The following is a 20,375-nucleotide window of genomic DNA, read 5'->3' as shown; positions in this document are numbered from 1 at the left end:
GATCAGGGCACACAAGAGTCTAACCTTGAAAATGCTCCTTAGTTTTGTCTCACATCCCAAGTCCTGGATTACATGCAGATGATCCTACCTAAAATCTGAATTCTTAGACAGCCTCTTGGAATGTTCTTATTCTGATACGGCTACAGAGAGAGGGAAGCGGACGAGAGAAGGAGAGAATAGAAACACGGTCCCAATCCAAAGCTGGCAGAATTTAAACTCCATGTTGGGCTTTCACTGCCGACTCTACAGTTTTCATTTTATTGAGGCCCTCCCTCCCTTGCCTGGCTCTTTGGGAGAAAAACTGCACTGCCTAAACATCTCACCTGAATGACCTAAGTCCCCTTCACCATCCTGGTGCAGCAGAACTGGTGCCCAACATGAACTATGCAACGCAGAACAAACCATTACACAGCCAGGAAAGGAAGAAGGACTATGCTAGTTTTCAAAAAACAAAATTCTACTAGATAACGCTGGCCCCAGAGAAGCCACAACCACCAGTATTAGAGGTTAATCGTGTTCTGAAAGCATCCACTCTTGGAGGAAAGGTCAGGGTCCTGGTTTATCTGCTGGATGTCCAAACAAGTAGGATTGTTAGGAGTTCAAAACTCCCTAAGAAGTATACATAACACGCATTTATTCATTTATTTGTAAGGCCACATATTTCAAAATAAAATCACTTTAGGGCAGAGAATATTTCCAGTTTAGATTCACATAAAAGTCATCATCAAGATGCTGTTCCATGATGCCATTATGGAAAACAGTATGGAGGGTCCTCAAAAACCTAAAAATAGACTTACCATATGATCCCACTCCTGGGCATATATCCAGAGGGAACTCTAATTCGAAAAGATACATGCACCCCAATGTTCATAGCAGCACTATTTACAATAGCCAAGACATGGAAGCAACCTAAATGTCCATCGACAAATAACTGGATAAATAAGTTGTGGTATACTTATACAATGGAATACTACTCAGCCATAAAAAGGAATCAAATAATGCCATTTGCAGCAACATGGATGGACCTAGAGATTGTCACTCTAAGTGAAGTAAGCCAGAGACAGAAAGAAAAATACCATATGATATCACTAATATGTGAAATCTAAAAAGAAAAAAGAGGGCACTAATGAACTCATCTACCAAACAGAAACAGACTCGCAGACATAGTAAACAATCTTATGGCTACCAGGGAAAAAGGGTGGGAAGGGATAAATTTGGGAGTTTGAGATTTGCAAATATTAGCCACTCTATATAAAAGTAATTTTAAAAAATTCTTCCGTATAGCACAGGGAACTATATTCAGTATCTTATACTAACCTTTAATGAATAAGAATATGAAAACAAATATATGTGTGTATATGCATGACTGGGACATTGTGCAGTACACCAGAAATTGACACATTGTAACTCACTGTACTTCAGGAAGGAGAAGGAGAAGAAGAAGAAGAGGAAGAGGAAGAAGAAGAAGAAGAGGAAGAGGAGGAAGAGGAAGAAGAGGAAGAGGAAGAGGAAGAGGAAGAAGAAGAAGAAGAAGAAGAGGAAGAAGAAGAAGAGGAAGAAGAAGACGAAGAAGAAGACGAAGAAGACGAAGAAGACGACGAAGAAGACGAAGACGAAGAAGACGAAGAAGAAGAAGAAGAAGACGAAGAAGCAGAAGCAGAAGCTATTTTGCACCCAGTCCTAAGACTCAGCAGACCAGGACCCTGAAATAAAATATTCCAAGAATCATGATCAGCTGTCCAAATATATCCTCTCCCCTGCTTCTCACAACTCAAATTGGGGAGCTGTCACCAGCTGGACCTCCAATAAACTTACATGGACTACAGTGACCAACTGGACCACTTCTGGAACTTATTACTCACTTCAATACACATTTATGAACCCTCACTGTGAGCTGGTCACTGTCCTGGGCCCTGAGAACACAGACAAGAGTAAGAAATGCAATTACCGCTCTTGAAAAGATGAAGTGTGAGAGAAGTCAAGTGAGAAAAACAAATACAAAAACAAGAGGCTGCAAGTTTGTCGCCTGAGGACCAAATATGGCTCCCAGATGTGTTTTGTTTGGTTTATTCATGCTTTTGAAAAACTCTGAACCAAGATTTTTCAATTGGCCAAGTTTTTTTTGTTTTAACAATTCAAGCTTCTACATTGTCTTAAAAGCTTTAAAATCTGGCAATGCTGGGCCAATGTCCCCACGTGTCAACAACAGGCTGAAGCTGAGGGGCAACTGCTCCCTTTGAACGAGACATGTCCCCCCAATTTACCCTAGTCCCCACCACTCCCTAATGCCCTTTAAAAGACCTACTTGGTAATTGAGTTCCTGATGACTACTATAAATAAACAATTCCAGTGCTTGGTAGTATCTGTTATAACTGAGGTAAGTAAAGAAATGCAGGACTCTCCCATACAGGAAGGAGGGATTTAAGCTGATATGCTATTTGAAGAGCAAGATGATCATGTGTATCCTAAAAAAAAAAAAAAAAAATTTGCGTGACCCAAGAGTTTTAGACATCTATCTGAAGAAAATATCTTTAGAATTTCATGAAAATACATATAAGGGTATTCATCATTATGTTGTGTAAAATAGGAGCTGAAAACAACCTAAACGTTCACTCTCAAAGCATGGTTTAATGTATTATAGAACAACCAGAAACTGATTCCACAGCCATTGAAATGGTAGGGTTGATTTACATGTAGTGTAAGAAAGAAGTCCGTGATATATTGTTAGCCACAAAGAAAAATCTTACTAAAACAGTACGTGTTTTATTATCCAGTTTGCATATGAAAAAGAACCTCCGAAAAAAAAAACTACCAAAAAACAAATGTGTGTGTATTTTTACGTTTTTATATGTAGACGTCTGGATAAAAATAAAGCAACACATGTATTTCTCCAAGGTGGGATTATGGGCAACGTGGATACATTTCCTTTCCATATAGTCACATCTTTAGCATTGTATACATCGTTTCAATGCGGGGAAAAATTAAATTTAAATTTCACCTTGAAAAAAACATAAGATCTGGAAGCACAGATCAATTATGGAGAGTGTCTGACAGTCACACGAGATCACAACACTATTTGAGTTTTTAAAAGATAAGAAACCAAAAAAATCTAGATATCTAAGCTTTCCTTAAAAAAAAAAACAACTCCATGCTCCAACACCAAAGAAAGTGTTTTTTTTTAACAACTTGATCTCTAGTTTTGAATTCTTAACCAAGTCACACAGACTTAAACAGGCTGATAGCTGGAGGAGGAAATGAACAGGCTCTCCCTATCAGATGTAAATTCCAATGCCTGGCCAAGAATCCAGGTGGTAAAATACTGACTCTGTTTAAATCAGGCCAAAGTGATGTCTTCTGCGGCCGCATTACATAAGCAAAAGCTCCGTCACTGCACACATCTGGTCAGAATAAAGGCCCTCCAAGACCTTCAACACAATTAATTCAATATTTTCTCTACAGTTCAAAATGCTACAACAACTGGCAGACAACCATCTTAAATCATCACGGAAAAGTCAGACATATGGCTGAGTATATTTAATATGCTTTAAAAATAAGCCGTGGATCTTCCAGCCAACAAGATCTTAGGCAAGAATTTTTCTTATTTATTTAAAGTTATGCCTACTCATTACCTCAAAAGAATTCAATTCAAAAAGTGATTTCTTGAGTACCGAGAGAGGTCAGAGATTACAATAAAGACACAAAACAGGGATGCTGCCTTCAAGAATTCAAGAAACACAAAATCCAGCACAGGAGACAGACCAGCAAATCTACATTACAAGACACTATCGTGATGCCTGAAATCATGATGGGCAGGGGGCGGGAGGCAGGAAGGACTCAACATTGTTGGTGAGGGAGACCAGGGAAAACAGGAGACGGCACATAAGCAGAATTGCTTGAAACTACGCAGCAGCACACTCTGTGTTCTGGCCAATAAACACTTTGGAAATTCTTTTTTTTTTTTAATTTCCTGGACTCTTTTTGGTGGGGTCCCCAGGCGTGTTATGCCATTTCAGACAGCAATGAAATGGTACAGCCTAAAAGAGGTGCATCCATACTGCCCCCCACCGTAAAAAGACAAGGGGACCCCCAGCTATAAGTCAACACACTTCTAATATGGAAATACAGGAAAATTTTGGAACCAGGCAGATACGACCTTGAATCTCACCTGTGTCAGCTGCCTGGGGGCCAGGATAAATTACTTGACCTCTTTAATTTTCAGTTAATTTTCTCATGGCTGAAACGAGGATGACATCATCTGCCCAGGCAGAATCCTAACCTGGGTCTCGGTGACATGTCAGAAGATCAGTACACAATAGTGATGAGTATTAGTTTACTGTTACTCGTTCAGATTCCCAGGCCCAGCCACGAAGGCAGACAGTGGAGCCTTAGTGCCACTTGGGGCCGGGTAACTCCCGTTATGGCGGCTGCCTTGTCCGCTGCTGGATGTTTAGCAGCATCCCTGGCCTCTGCTCCCTCAGCTCCACTAGCACTCCCCTAGTCTGAGCCGTAACCACCAAAAATGTTTCCGGACATTGCCAAATGTCCCCCTGGGGGTCAGTACCACCCCCAGTTGAAAATCACTGCTTTAGAGGAACTCACTGATGGGTCTTCCGTTCTCAACTGAAAATTATCATGGTTGCTTTTAGGTACATGCTGCAGTGAGCACTACTTACATGCCAAGCGGAGGACAAAGTGTTCTGCATACTTTTGCTCATTGACTCCTCACAGCCACCCTGTGAAGTAGGTATTATTCTCATTTTCAACTGGGACGGGTCCTGGGAGGTTAACAGGGCCATGGTTCTGGAGCTGGAGTCAGACCCAACCAGCCCGACTCTAACCACTGGTAACACCAAGCCCCACTGCCTCCCCAGCCTTTCCAGGGATGGTGCCGGGAGGATCAGAGGGCCTCAGTGTCAAGTGCTCCAAGATCGCCCTTGTTGGTACTGCCCTGCCCAGGACCCCCAGGAGACAGGCGAGGACCTGCCCCCCTCTACACCCTACCGCGCCTGGGTTCTGATGACAGTCATTAGAATCAGTTCGTCACCAGTGACAATATGGGAGCAGTCAGGGCGGATCAGACCTCCAGTAACACATGGTGAGATCTAGAGGTTTCCTTCCTACTTGTCTAAACTAATCCAATTTCAGCCTTTTAAAAAAGTGGCATATGAATCACAGAGAAAAATCAGGGCTTTTTCTAGACTTGAAAAGCTCTCCAGGGAACTGTGCACCACCATATCTATCTCTCAAAAGATTCCTTCTTCACTCCCAAGTGCTTTCCAACGGGAAACATTCAAACAAGAACAGAAGCCAACATTGTGTGAGCACTCACCACGTGCCAGGCCCTGCACCATGTGCTTTACTTCAATCTCCTCATTTGAATCCCCCCCCATCACCCTCAGGTAGTAGGTATCATTATCCCCATTTTCAGAAGGGGAGATCCTGACACAAAGAGGTGAAGCACCTCGCCCTGAGTCACCCAGCTAGTAGACTGAAAAGCCTGGCCTCTAATCCAGGCCAGCCTGAGTCCAAAACCTGCCAATCTACAACATGTCAATAAATGGATACTTGTGGATTATCTCAGGAGCAGCACTGCAGCCCTGTGAACACTGTTTAGAGCAATCATTTTGAAACATAGCTTATAATCAGGGTATAAAATCGCCTTTTGATTGCACCCTAATGCCACTGTCCATAAAGAGAGCTTCGAGCCTCACCTCACAACGGGCTGAAAAATTAGCCTTATTGTGGAAAGCATAACTGCATATCATTACAGGTGCACAGTAATGCCTCCATTGGCAATAACAGCGGGGCTAACTCCTTAGCCCAGAGAATGTAATTCTCTTATGTAACTCATTCTCACCACACTGCAGATGATAACAGGAGAAGCCTCTACACACAGCTGACGGTGCCCAGAACCTCTCACAGTCCACTGGAGAGTGACAGAGTGTGCAAAGTTCCCTGACACACTCAGCCCAGTGCTGCCCTAAATCCCGAAAATGAAGACCAATTGAAACAGACCAGCAATGCTCATTATCTTCAAGAATATTCCTAGATCAATCAGTGAAGCTCTATTTAGCCCTAGTCAGAAACTGCAAATGTTAAACCCTTAGCAAGTTTAACAGGATCCGCCACAAATTACCTACATTTTCAGAGACTTTCAAATACTGTAATTTTCAGAGGCAACCGAGCTCAGGAGAGAGTTATTCTAGTTCTAACCTTGGCAGTGGATGTTCAAGAAATACTTATGCAATTACCATGCATCAGGCAGTATTCCTGGTACTGGGGATGCTGCTGGGAACAGAGTAACAACAGCCTTGCCCTCTGGGAGCTGATATTCGAGACAGACAAAATCAGGACCTTGGTTATTTCGAAATGATCTACATGTTATAAAGTAAAATAAAGTGGCAAAGGAGAATAGGGAATGACAAGACACCTGGAAAAGACCTGAAGTTCATGAGAGTCAGCCTTCCAGATGTCCAGGTGGGGACCAGCAGGCTATGGACCAGGAGAAAGAAGACAAGTCACAGGCCAGATCGTGAGGGGCCTTGTGAGTGACTGGGAGGACTTGAGTTTCACTTGGAGAGAGGGACCAGAGAAATGCTTGTAAGTAGTGGATTAGTCCAGTCTTTAGTTACTTGACCCTAAGAGAGAAGACTTATTTAATCATAAAAGACATTGTTCACATCACAGCTTCTCATTTTGCTACGTGCCTTCGGAAAGGACGTCACTTTGGAGCCTCCGGAGGATACTTTACTATAAAGCAGAAGTCAGCATCACTTGTGTGTTCTTGACATCCAAGGGGGTTCAGCTGTGAAAACACCAAAACAAATTCACCAGAAATACTATACAGATGCAGTAGAGCAAAGCTCCAGTGTTTACTGGGGATTTTTCAAGGTTACATATCTCACATATAAGCTGCATAAAGACAGGCAGGAAGGCAGTAACCTACTTTTTTGGGATATGAATGTCAGCCCTTAACGAATTTGACAGCCTTTATTCTCAGTGTATACAAAATCAGTATATCCTGTTACACATATATACAAACTCAAGGAAGGGACCACTAACATCAGAGACTGGTGTTTTGCATTAAATAACCATCGTTTATAAAGCAACATCCTTCATGTAAACCCTTGTGGTAAGGAGATGTCAGAATGTTTTCTCTTATAAACCACTTAATTCCCCTTGGTGGATATCATCAATTCTGCCATCCGAAACTAGCTGGGTAATGAATGCCAACAAATGCAGTGACCCAACTGTAGGCCATTGCATCATAAGGTCAAGTTAATCTATTTTTAAATAACACAGCCATTGGCAAAGGGTGGCCACTAGAAACAATGCATGTGTTGGGTTGTCTCTCCTTGCATTTTGCAAAATCTGTAGAATGTTCCACAGAGTGACCTAAAAATATCCTTCAGAGAGTGGTCTTTTGGCACCAAGAACAAAAACAGATTGATTTTTGAAAGTTTAAGTTAAAAAAAAAAAGACGTATCAACACAAAACACAGTGTAAGAGCAAGAGAGGACAAAAATCAGATAGTTTTCTGTAGCAAAGATCTGATTTGCTGTTGGCTGGGAAAACTGTACACAGGGACGCTGCTACAAGAAAACGGAGGTAAAGTGTCACTTTTACGGATGCTGACAGAGACCAGGTCCCACATGAAGACAAAACAGAAAAGCCCTTCCACATCCTGCATGTTGAACGAACACCTGAATTTTCACTTCTTGAACTCCACTTAAGAGTCAACAGGCAGAAATACTTAAATATAACTAACTCATTAAGTCTTGTCGGTCATTTATCTATTTATAGCTCAGTATAAATTATTAGACACAGGGATTCAGCTGATCGGAATATTTGGTGATGAGAAAATGAACATGTGAGGATCCTAAGTGAGAAGCAATAAAAGAGGAACAGGGAGGAAAGAAGGAAAGATGTTGTTGATAGTCTGGTCTGCACTTATCGTGTGAATAAGAAGTGACAATAGAAAATTCACTCACGCAGCCAAGCCATTTTAGTGAGCACCTAATTTGCCGGGTATTATCTTAGGTGCTGGGAAATACAGAGGTGAACAAGTGAGATAAAACTTCCCGTTTTCAGGGACCTTACATTCCAGTGAGAAGAGAGGCTGACGATAAAGAAGAAACAGAAGAAGATAACGTGAAATTATGCCAAGGCTACGAAGACAGGAAGCAGGATAAGAGGCCAGCACGTGATCTGATATGGGGTCAGTGGGATGCTGGAGCCGGCTGATACTGGCTCAGGAGAACCAAGTTATATGCATCTCTTTCCAACTCCAGAGATGTTGCAGTTCAGAGTCTCCCCTTCCCCAGAACTAGCTATCAAGCCTTTAGCAGCACACCACCAGAAGAGAAGCTCAATGAAGGTTTTGTTGAAGAGACACTAAGGTCAGGAGTCAATCCTGTGACCATCTGGCGGGGGAGAAAAAGCAATCCCAGAGACCTCGAAACAGCATTCACAGGAAACCAAGCAAGACAAGGTGCTGTGTTTTAAAATGAGAACAGAATTATTTTGTTACAGAGCTGGTGCAATACACTCCAACTGGTCAAAATAAACACACAACATCAAAACAAAACCCAAAAAGGCACCGAGAACTACACTCAATTGTCTGTGGTCGTAAGTTCCTCGTTACGGTGAGGGGAAGGGTGGTGGTGGTGTGGTTTTCGAATTGTCTTATTTATTGTCACCATTCTGTCTATAAAAAAAAGTTGAGGGACAATTTTGGGTCCTGGGTAATTTGCAAAACCACACAACTCACTTACAAAAATACGTTAAGAGTGACCTATGAATATTACCAGTTTGGAAAACTACAGTCACACCATTTAAAACTTCTGGAGTCTGGGTTATTCATGGAATCTTAGCATTTTATGAGCACCAAGGACCTGAAAGGGCACATCCACTTATTTTAAGTGTGAAGAAAGGCCCAAAGAGCGGCTTGCCGGGGATGACAGCATTGGCGGCATAGCTTGTTCCGGAACCCGATCACCTGCCTCATTTGGTACCATCTTCTCAATGTCAGTGTGTACCCTAGGACAGTGGTTCTCAGAACTGAGCATGCGTCAGAATCACCTGAGGGCTTGTTAAAAACACCCCACAAGCTCCACCCCTCCTGAGTTTAGGTATCAGTAGGGCCAGGGGAGGCCTGGGAATCTGCATGTCTAACCAACTCCCAGCAGATACTAACATCACTGGTCTGGGCATCCTACTTTGAGACCCAATGAGCCAAGAACTAGGAGCATGGGTTTTAGAATCCAACACGACTGAGTTCCAGTTCCACTTCTGCCACTTCTACGACCCTTGGAACCACGTCAACTCTCTGAACCTCAGTTTCTGACACGTGAGTCCAGTTGTGAGGAGTAAAGAACAAAATGCCCATAAAGCAGAAGCTTAGCCAAGGGCTCAACAATCACTAGCTGCCTCCCGTAACGAAGTTTCCTTAATGACAGTTGTTCCCCTTTATCCGCTATTTCACTTCCTGCCATTTCAGTTACCCAGTCAACCACGGTCTGAAAATATTAAATAGAAAATTCCAGAAATAAACAATACCTACGTTTTAAATGGCGAGCCAAGTAGCGTGATGAAATTTCCCGCCTTCCCGCTCCATCCGGCCCAGGACGTGAATCATCCCTTTGTCCAGGGTATCCCTCCCATTAGGCACTTAGTAGCTCAGGTAGCAGATCCTGGTATCACAGTGCTTGTGTCCAAGGGACCCTCATTTTACTCAATAATGGCCCCAAAGCGCAGGAGAAGTGACCCTGGCCGTTCGGATCTGCCAAAGAGAAGCCATGAAGTGGTTTCTTTCAGTGAAGAGGTGAAAGTTCTCAATAAGGAAAGGAAAAAAAAAATCAGAGGCTGAGGTTGCTAAGACCTACCAGAAGGAAGAATTTTCTATCCATGAAGTTGTGAAGGAAAAAGAAATTCATGCTAGTTTTGCTGTTGTTGTACCTCAAACTCCAAAAGTTACAGCCACAGTGCATGAGAAGTGCTTAGTTAAGATGGAAAAGGCATTAACTACGTACAACAGGACATTCTGAGAGAGAAAGGACACGTTCACAGAACCTTTCTTACGGTACATAGTTAAAACTGTTCTGTTCTCTCATGCTGTTGTTGCTGGGCCTAATTCGGACATACCACCTGCAGATAAGGAGGAGCGGGACTGTGTACTTTTCCTCTTTTTCCCAATACACTAGCATGGTTAAAAATCAAAAGACACACAATATCAAAGATTGGCAAAGATGTAGCACAACTGGAACATTTATAGCAGCTTTATTCATCACAGATGAAAAAATAAACTGTCCAAATGCCCACTGACAAGCAAAAATATAAACAAACTAGTGTATGTATATGATGGAATACTTCTGAATAATACAAAAGAACCATGATACACACAACAATATGAAATCCCCGAAACAGTTTGTTGAGTCAAAGAAGTCAGCCAGAAAAGAGTATAAACCGCAGAAGTTCATTTAAATGAACTTCAATAAATAAGTAAGATTAATCCAAGGTGAGAAAAATTAAACAGCCATTACCTCCAGAAGAAGTGGGGGGAACTAACTAGAATGGGACATGAGGGACATTTCTGGGGTGATGGACATGTTCTATATCTTGATTTGGGTGAAGCTAACATGAGCGTATACATTTGTTTTTTGATTTGCCCAACAAACTATATACTTCAGAGCTGTGCATTTTACTATAGGTAAATACCTACTTATAAAGTACATATATATGTCATACAGAATGTATTTTCATAATATGCTTTTTCATAATAAAATGTTATTTTATATATATAACATATACATGTAAACTTTTTTAGGTACTTTTGTGACAAAAGACTGTCCTCTCCATTTAAAAATGAACCACCTCCAACCTGGTAGATCCATTTTGCTTGATTTCTTCACAATTTAGTCCTGCTTCATATACCACTTGCTACAGACTATTTTGGTTGGTGCATCTTTCCACAGAGCTGCCATGAAATAGAAACAGCAGAATTTTCTTCCAGAAAAAGACCATGACATTTCCCTACAGACAGCACCCACAGTGACCCATGTCCCTGGCAGTGGCTAGCCCAAGGTGCAGACAAGACAAAAGTCACACTTTCCTTTACCACATGCCAAGTCTGAGCCTACCTAACATGATTAAAGCACAGTAATGAAAACATACTTAGAGCAATTTTGTAGTATAATTTAAATCATATTCTTGATATGAAAGAGAAGACTGGTGAAATGCTTTCTAGTGCCATCTTTCTGTAATGAAGATGTTAGAAGAGCTAACTGCGCCAGGGTAATCATTACATGAAATCGTAGCAGTCACATTGTACTGGATTCCAGGCCATTTAAGTGTTCCCATCCACACCTTTATTCTATCCCATTACAAGAACAAGCAGATTTTACATACACACATACACACACACACACTCCCTCTCTCTCTCTTTCTCTCTCTCTCTTTCTGTGAGCAGTCCTGTGTAGCAAACAGGATATTTCCGGGCAACAAGAGATATGATGGAGAGAAACTAGTTTCCTTGGAACCCCGACGTGTCTGATTCCAAACACACTTGGTTATCTGATCAACCCTTTTGAAGTTCCATGATGAGGCAGCCCTGGGACAATGTCTCCTGATCTTTGATACTGGCGGGGGGAGGAGGCTCAGTCACATACAGCATCTTGCACCCTGAAAACAAGCCCCCACAGTACCTAGCAGACACCAGTAGACCCCCCACTGGATAGGCAGGTACCCCTGCCTATCCCTCCTCCAAATGTCACTGACCTGCAGAGCCACCGCTGATTCCATCAAATGCTGTGACCCAGTCTTTTTTCTCCAACTCTGTTAAGTCATCATAATCCAAGTACTGGCATTAACAACGTAATTCAGCTTCTTGACACTAAAAGCTCAACTTATAAATAAATAACTGCCCAAATTCAACTTAAACATAACAATAACATCTCATCTTTATCGAGCACTTATTATGTGCCAGGCGCTGTTCTGCACCCTTTGTACTTATTAGTTTATGTAATATTCAGAGGAAAGTCAGTTTACAGATGCAAGAGAACATTCTCCGGTGAGACCTTTCAGGTGTTGGACCTCAAACAAAGCTGGGGAGACCTGCAATGAGTGGGGCATAGTCTCTCCCTTCAATAAGCTTCCTATCTTGTATGGAAATGAGAGGAGAGAACCACTCATACTTCGGGGTAAGTAAAAAAAATTACAAGACACACATTTAAGGGAGTCTAGAGGAAGAAGGATTTGTTCATCCTGGAGGGCTTCTTGGAGGAGGTGTCCAAGTGGAAGATGAGCATTTGGTAACTGTCTATCCCTCAGCTCCCAAAGCTACCAAAAGGCCCGACTCTTCTCCCTGTCTCTCTCCTCCATTTCATCTGGAAAGGGCCTGTTTCCAAGAAAGGACCAACTCAGCCCAGCCCTTCCTTCCTCTCTCACATTCCTCCAGCTGCTGCTTGCCTTTCCAGGCCACAGGCACATATGGGAATTTTTCATCAGTGCGTCCATGGGGGAGAACCTGCTTCATGGTGATCGGTGGTACAAGGGATTCCTTTAAGTGAATGGAGTCCTTCTCTGTTGGACTCTATCAGGGCCAACCCCTTTCCTGCACCAAACCAAGATGTAAGGGACTCCCCACCACCAGCAGCCATCAAAAAGGTCATCGCTCCTCTCCAGGCTTCTGAGAGACAAATTTGCTTCCACTCCCTCCTCTCAAGTGCACCCCTTCTGGTCTCCGAGGGTCATCCCCCCACCTCCTACGTGCTTAAGGCTCTGCAGCAAAGGCTCAAACCCTCACTCTTGGCATCTGTGTGACCTTGGGCAAGTAGCTGAACCAACGGTCAGTCCCAGTTTCCTTATCTGTAATATGGGTCTTATAAGAACAACTCGCTCTCAGAATTGTTGAAAATCAGAACAAGATAGTGCAAGGAAAGCATTTTACACAGAGCCTGGCAAGTAGCAAGGTAACAAGAAATAGCAGTGATAATGATGGTGGTGGTGGTGGTGGTGGTGATGGCAGTATAAACTTGGGCTTGATTCTCGCTGAAATACCCCGGCATTCCCTCCCCCACCCCCAAGCCTGGGGCCGGACCACACGGTGCAGACATGCGTCATCCAGCTGTGTAGTGAATGCAGGATGTTCAGGAAGCCGTCTTTGGAACCGCCAGGCTGTGATGCCCAAACCCACCTGGATGATTGCGAGATGAAGCTGAATTTTCTGATGGAGGACGTCCAATAACCAAAGACCCTCATCCCCTTCAGACCCATTCTCCAGGTCTGGAAACGGACAAGTGGCCAAAGATCGCAGCAGCTGCGCCTGCTGCAACACTCCCCCAGGGAGCAAGTAGAGCGTCCACTGTACCCCTGCCTCAGTTTCCCAACTCTCCTCCAGGTGCTGGCGAAGCAGCGCTGCACCTGGCGGCTGAGAGAACAGGTTGGCAAAGCAGGCCTGGGAAAAATCTCCGCGCTTCTCCGCGAAAACCCGAGCCCCTCTTCCCAACGCAGGTGGGGCAAATAACCCACGACCTGCCAACAACTTCGTGTTTCACCACCACAGGGCGCATAGCCTCAGCTTCCCCTCTCAGCTGCGCTCGCAGGAGGAAAGCGGGAAATAGAGATGGTGGGGGGCACTCCGCAGGCCGCTCCCTTATTCTGGGGGCGCCTCCAGGAGGCGCGTCCCATCTTACCTTGTCTGACGGCTTTGAAGGTGACGGCCTCCTTGCAGCTGTCGATGACTCCCAGTACGTCATAGCGGGGCAAGCCGGACACCCGGATCCCCTGCACCTCCAGAAGCAGCTCCCCCTCGACCAGCCGAGGGCCCTCGCCGCCGACGCCGGGAAGCCCCGCCGCTTCAGCCGCCGCCACCGCTCCGACATATGGAAACTCCCCGTTCTCCGCGCCCCCAAGCACCGTCACCCCCAGCTCGCCCTGGGGACCCCGCTTCACAGTGCATTCGTGAACCTTGCTAGTCCAGTGATTCTTCTTCTGGATCACTTTCGACATGATGAGTTACGTCCCTCTTCCCCCCAAAAAAACTAAAAATAAAATGAGAGACAGGTGCCCCCCACAGCACAAGTCCCCAAGCCCCCGCTGGTTCATGGGAGAGACCTCTCCCCCCAAATAACGCAAACGGAGAGAGAAACTTGGCAGCTCGCTCCCTGCACACACTCGCGCACTCAAGCCATCATAAAACAAACTTTCTGGGCTTCCCCGCGAGCCCTCCACAGGCGCCCGCGAGCTTTGTTTGCATTCCGGTGCTTCTCGGTCCACGTTCCGGCGTCTGACGGTGCTCTCCCGGACCAGAGTCCACTCTGCGCCGGTTGGATTATTATTTTCCTTCCTTCCTTTCTTTCTTGCCTCTTAGAAATGCGGTGTCTCCTCTTTGCTTCCCGCCTGGCTCGCCTTTCCTCGCTGGCGGGCTGTTCCTGAGGGTGAGGAAAGCCCTTCCAGCCAGTTGCTGGGAGCCCTGGAGACGCGGCTACGGAGAGGGGGTGGAGGGGACAAGAGGGAAGTGCCTGCGGCCCCTTTAAGCAGATACAAAGGCTCGGCTTGTTTTGTTACAGTTCATTCTATTCCGCGCCGCCGAGCGCAGCGGCCGGCGAGAGGAGACGCGCGCGCATGCGCCCCGCGGCCGCCGGCCGGCCGGCCCGCCCCACCCCGCCTTCCCGAAGGGAGAGATTCCAATGTGCTTCCCGTTGGGTCCTAAAACCGACCCTTCAGGAGCAAGCAATTTACCCCCGCCCCCTTCATAGACCCCTCTTATTCCTCCTTTTCTTTCAGTGCTTTCTCCTCAGCAAATCCCTTTGGAGGTTTGAGGGACGCGCACGTGCATTACCCTAACTGTTTTCAACTTTTGAAGACACAGGCAAGCTGGCTTTGGCATTTTAAGACCATTTCAAACAGGTGGGGGTTGGGGAGGCTCGCACACTCACCCTCGCGCTCACACTCACGCACACACGCACGCACTCACGCCGCCCTAAGCCTCCTCATCGCCCTCGGCCAGTGGCTGGCCACGCTGTCGGTCAGCCAGCCCCGGGAGTCGGCCGCACCCCCGCCCGCCGCCGCATTTTCCTCAAAAACCCCTGAACCCGACCTGGAGGCGCGCGCCTACCCTTTCCCGCCTGCACTGAGCCCGCGGGCTCGGGTCCTGGAGAGGGGTCTGCCGGTTTCTGCGGCTCTGGTGAGGGGAGCCATGTCACACGCGCGCTCTCGCTCTCTCTCTGTCTCTCTCTCTCTCTCACACACACACACACTTATCCGCATCCTTAAACTTTGGGGCCAACTTTTTTGGACACAGTGAAAACTATAGGCCAGGGAAAGAAGCCAAAAGGGGGTTGGAGTCTTCAACTGAAAGTAGGTCTAGCTTTTTAACTCCCTTGCAGGCAGAGACTTCGGGAGCCAGCCGTCTGTCCCGGGCTCAAGTTCCTGGCTGAGTCTGGCAGCCTTTGGACCCGCCCCGGGGACAGGAGATAAGAATCACCCCTGGGTCTGGGATCTGCACCCGCGTCCTAGCGCCCGCGGGGGCGTGGGCGCGGCAGCCACCTCGCGGAATTCGCAGCCAGGAGGTGAGTGCTGCCACCGGCGCCGCCCGGGGGCGTGGGTAGGGCCAGCTTCTGTCCCTGCTGGGTTTCAGGACGTGCTCCGCGGTTGCAGACCAAAGCATATACCCTGCACCGACAAGGCTGCCCTTCCCAAACACTCCCCAGTCGGCCTGGGCGGTAGTCTCCCAGGCATTTTCTTTTCCACCGTGATTTGTAACAGGAGACGTTTCAAGTGCTAATAAGGGAGGTGAGTGTAAGGGACTCAGAAAGGATGGGTGCCACTTTGGTCACGGTTGAGAGCCGGCCTCTGGGGTTTAGGTTCCTACCAGTCCAATCTCTGTGTGAACTTGACCAAACACCAGGACCCCCCTCAGAACCTTCATTTCTCCGATGTTAAGTAAGTATAACTATACCCCGCAAGGTTCGTGGGAGTATTACGCCGGAGGACACTTGTAAAGTGGCATGTAATAAATAAAAACTTAGTACTGGTAGTGGTAGCCCTAGAGATTATCGTATTAAGTGAAGTAAATCAGACAGAGAAAGACAAATATCATATGAGATCACTTATATGTGGAATCTAAAAAAAGAAAAATTACAAATCAAAAATAGGAACACGGACATAGAAAACATACTATGGTTACCAAAGGGGAAAGGGGCAGGGAGGGATAAATTAGGAGTTTGGGATTAACAGATACACATTACTATATATAAAATAAATAAACAACAAAGACATACTGTATAGCACAGGGAACTATATTCAATTTCTTGTAATAACATATGATGGAAAAGAATCTGAAAAAAAATGAATGTATTTATATGTGTAACTGAATCACTTTGCTGTACACCAGAAACTAACACTGCAAATCAACTACACCTCAAGTAAAAAATAAAATTAAGAAAAAAAAAAGTAGTATTTGGAAACAGAATTAGGAATTACTTGGGGTTTCAAATTAGATGATGATGACAATTCCTCCTCTGCTTTCTAGTTTAAAATATATAGGCATACATTTAAATATTTTAAAGCACTCTTTGTAGGGTGCTATTCTCAGCTAATAAAAATAAGGGAAGAAGGAATCCTCAGCACCTAGACCCATGCCTTGAGGGGAGAGTACACCACATACACTTGATAAATGAATGCAAGAATGCATGGATGAAGTGTGACCTTCAGCTGTATAATATATGACTTTTGCCATGAAGCCCATTTAGATTTGGTGGCTACAACCTGTATTTATAGATTGTTTTCTTGAAAGAGTTTTTAGTTATCTTGAAGTAGATTTTTCTTGACTAGATATAAAGTGAGATCCTAGTGTTCTGGCTTCTCTCACTTATGTTATGACTTTGACAGTACATTCCAGTGGGGAAAAGAATGCCGTAAAATACCTAACTTTGAGGTTTACCATGTGTGCCACGATAGTTGTGCATTATTTAATCATTGCCAGCAATTGTACGAAGTAGGTATGACCTTGATTTTACATAAATGATGTTGATTTTTACAGTTGAGGACAGTGAAGCTAGGCAAGGAAAGAAACTCACTCAAGAGCTTGGAAGTGATAATGCTATAGGATGTGACCCCAGAGGTACCACCCAAAGCACATGCTTAGAACCACTGCGCTTAAGAATCTATAGGATGTGGCCACTTCACCATCTAGCATATTTGGGTATCAGCACTCTTTGGCTCCTGAATCTGCCACATAGCAGGTGTGTACCAGTTAAGTCATTCTCCTATCTCTTCCTTTTAATATGAAGGACCACAGTGTTTTACTCCAAAATCCAATCTCCTGTTCCCCATCTGTGGGCTCTGAAGATCGAATAATTTACTGGACTGTAAAGAGGATTAATTTGCAAACATTTCTAAAGTGTTTGGAGGTCTGTGAGCTGTGGTACAGGTGACATGCCAAACGTCCTTATACTGTTATTCCAGAAGCATTTCAACAATGAACTCTTAATAAACACAGTAGATTCCGATGAGAAGTAAACTCTGACATGATACACTCTGCACAAATTATGATCTTATTTTTATACAGCTAGTTCCACTAAACAGAAGGGAAGAAAAACCCACAAATATAAAATGTGTTTTGCTTTTCTTTCTCCCAAATACATTTCTTTCAGAAGTTTTGGGGGGAGGGTATATAGCTCAGTGGTAGAGCACATGCTTAGCATGGATGAGATCCTGGGTTCAATCCCCAGTACTGCCACTTAAAATAAATAAATAAATAAATAAATAAATAAATAAATAAATAAATAAACAAACAAACTTAATTACTTCCCTCTGCAAAAAAAGGAAAGAAACCATTATACAAGTTTTCTAGTTATGAGTAAAGAAATTCATTTTTGCAGTCTCAAGTAGTAATTGACCTCATTTTTTTGAAAGTGTGAAGATGGTGAGTAAGTTGATCAGCTGTGGGGCAAAAAAGGACGTATCAATTTGGTTATCTTTTAATTTCTGAAGAATGCCATCAAGAGGTGTACATTATAGACACCAATATAAGCACTTTCGTATTCCTTAAGGTAACTGACTCCAAAATGGTGATTTAGAGCAGAAGTTCAACAAAGGAGTTGGAAGCCCTCAGTTCAGATTAGAAGGAAACTGACAGTGAGCCACTTTCCTAGTCAGCTCCTGGGAGGCACTTTTATAATCCACTTGATAATTTGTTCTTTTCCTCATAGGGAGGCAGCTCGGTTAGGGTTTTTTCCTGACCATAGTACTCCTCTCTTTAGTCCTTTCAGCAAGGCAAGAATAAATTAGTTTTCATTCTTGTGACCTTTCAAGATACCACGTCTCAACTATTATTTTAATACCCCAGAGAAGGAACTCCAGGAAGAGAGATTAATCCTGGCTAATGTTCTGCTTCACTTCCATGGGGAAAAAAATGAATGTTGGTGACTGGAAGTTTTGAAATTCAATGTTGGGTGTGAGGAACCAAGAGAAACCCAAGCATCTATCATGGGAATCTCCCCTAAAATGTCTCAAATGTTCAGCTGCAATGTGGCCTGTCATCCCCCCATGATTCCACTGAAAACATACCTGATGATATTGTTAATTTCCTTGAGAACAGAGTGTTTGTGTTTTCTTTGCAATAGGTATTTGTATCTCTTTTATTTCGTCTCCCACCAACTGTATGAAAATATAGTAACTTGAACATGGTAGATGCTTAAATAATACAAGATTTTACTACTGAGGGTGTTCACTCACTATATATCTTCTTTCTTATTGTATATTTTCAACAACTTATTGCACTGAAATGGAACTGAATGAGAGAGAAGGAAATTACACATTGAAATCAAGGGTGGAATGCCCATATTTAAAAAAATATTCTCGTAATATGTTTTTGCAGAACACTTTTAAAAATAGATAAGTAAAAAGGCAGCATTAAATTAAGTCATTCAAAATTGTATTGCCACAAGATAACGACTTTTTACATTTCGGTGTATCTCCTCCTGGACTTTGGCCAATAGAACTATACACACACAATCTATTTTCTTAAGTTCGCTCTCTCTCTCTCCCCATCTCTCCCCTTGGGATTTATAGTTAATTTATGGGATAAATTAATCTTTTTTCTCTTTTTATCACTCTTTTATCACTCATCAGTGTATCCTCAATTTTCTTAAACATCACCTACATTTATCACTTTCAACAGCGCAATAATGTTCCCTTCTTTGAATGTTCCGAAATGTATTTAAACAATGCCCTGTTAATGATCATTTAGTATTCTGAATGGTGCTAAAGTAATTCTTTGTATTAGTATGTTTTGGTTGCCAGTGACAGAAACCTAGCTGAACTAGTTTAAGCAAAAAAAGGAAATGTAGAAGAGGGTGTATAGCTCAGTGGTAGAGAGCGTGATTAGCATGTCTGAGGTCCTGGGTTCAATCCCCAGTACTGCCACTAACAACAGAAAAAGGAAAAATATATTCCCCCATATAAATGGCAAGACTGGAGGCGAAACTTGCTTTCAGCAAGACTTAAGCAATGCTCTCAGCTTTCTCTCTCCATCTCTTGGTTCTTTTTTCCCTGTTACTCTCATCCTCCCCTATGACCTACAGATGGGCCTTCTCCAGACAATCAGGAAAGACAGCCACATGCATCTGACATCCTCACGTTTTGGCAGAAGAAAGGAGATTTTCACTAACAGATGGGAAAAGCGATGAGAGACATTTCCGTCTGTATGAAAGCTCTCAGTTGCATTTGTGAAGAGTGGAGATGGAGTCTGCCTCCTTTTCAGGGCCTTTGAGAATAAACGCAGGTGAGTCACAACATGATCAGCTGCTTAATCAGGTCTGGCAGAGCGTGTGTGGACCTACGACGACTCAGGGAAACCCCACAAAGATGGGTTCCTCTGTAAGCTCCTATCATGGTCGCCTTTTCTACAGTGAACTAAAGGTTCCAAGAATTCAAAAGTAGTGGGAGTTTGATTTCAATCAAAGCTGCAGTGGTTGGCCCACACGTCTGTAGATATTTTGAAGATACTCTGGCAACAGTGCAGGATTGTACCCTTTACGAAGGAAGCCAGTCAAGTGTTACACTTGTTTAACACAGATGGTTTGTTAAACGACATAACGTCAATTTCCAATATTCTGAAACGAGCCATAAGTTTTTCTGAAGCCAAACTGAAAAAGAAAAATGTTCTAGGATGGCCCATCACAGTTGGTAGATTGTTTCCATTCATTTGTTCATTCAACAAATATTGATTAAATACTTACTTTATCATCTCCTACTAGGCACTGATGGTACAGAACTAAAAGATCCTTTTTTTTTTTTTTTTTTTTTTTTTGGCTGGCTTACCTCCTAATTGGGTACTGAGACAAGAAAACAGATCAGTTCAATAGTGCTAG

The 20,375-nt window shown here is 43.8% G+C and overlaps 1 protein-coding gene and 1 long non-coding RNA gene across 18 annotated transcripts in view; one reads left to right on the top strand and one right to left on the bottom strand.

The window, feature by feature from the left end:
• Window positions 1-15,134, bottom strand: part of MAGI1 (membrane associated guanylate kinase, WW and PDZ domain containing 1) — a 577,834-nt gene extending 562,700 nt beyond the window's left edge. For 7 of the 17 annotated variants that reach the window (XM_074344508.1, XM_074344510.1, XM_074344507.1 and 4 more), the window contains exon 1: window positions 13,692-14,650. In XM_074344508.1, coding sequence (XP_074200609.1) covers window positions 13,692-14,007 — 316 coding nt within the window. In that variant the 5' untranslated portion in view covers window positions 14,008-14,650. Of the gene's footprint in view, window positions 1-13,691; window positions 14,662-15,115 lie in introns of those variants that run through there. The other 10 variants (XM_074344521.1, XM_074344522.1, XM_074344520.1 and 7 more) reach the window with 5 other exon arrangements.
• Window positions 14,919-20,375, top strand: part of LOC141573769 (uncharacterized) — a 128,600-nt gene continuing 123,143 nt past the window's right edge. The window contains exons 1-3 of the long non-coding RNA XR_012499894.1: window positions 14,919-15,184; window positions 15,387-15,569; window positions 19,587-19,786. This is a non-coding gene — a long non-coding RNA (uncharacterized LOC141573769). The remainder of the gene's footprint in view (window positions 15,185-15,386; window positions 15,570-19,586; window positions 19,787-20,375) is intronic.

Source organism: Camelus bactrianus, chromosome 17 (genome assembly GCF_048773025.1).
Source record: "Camelus bactrianus isolate YW-2024 breed Bactrian camel chromosome 17, ASM4877302v1, whole genome shotgun sequence".
NCBI lineage: Eukaryota > Metazoa > Chordata > Mammalia > Artiodactyla > Camelidae > Camelus > Camelus bactrianus.
Note: the sequence above shows the minus strand (reverse complement) of the source record. Positions and strands in the feature narration are given on the sequence as shown.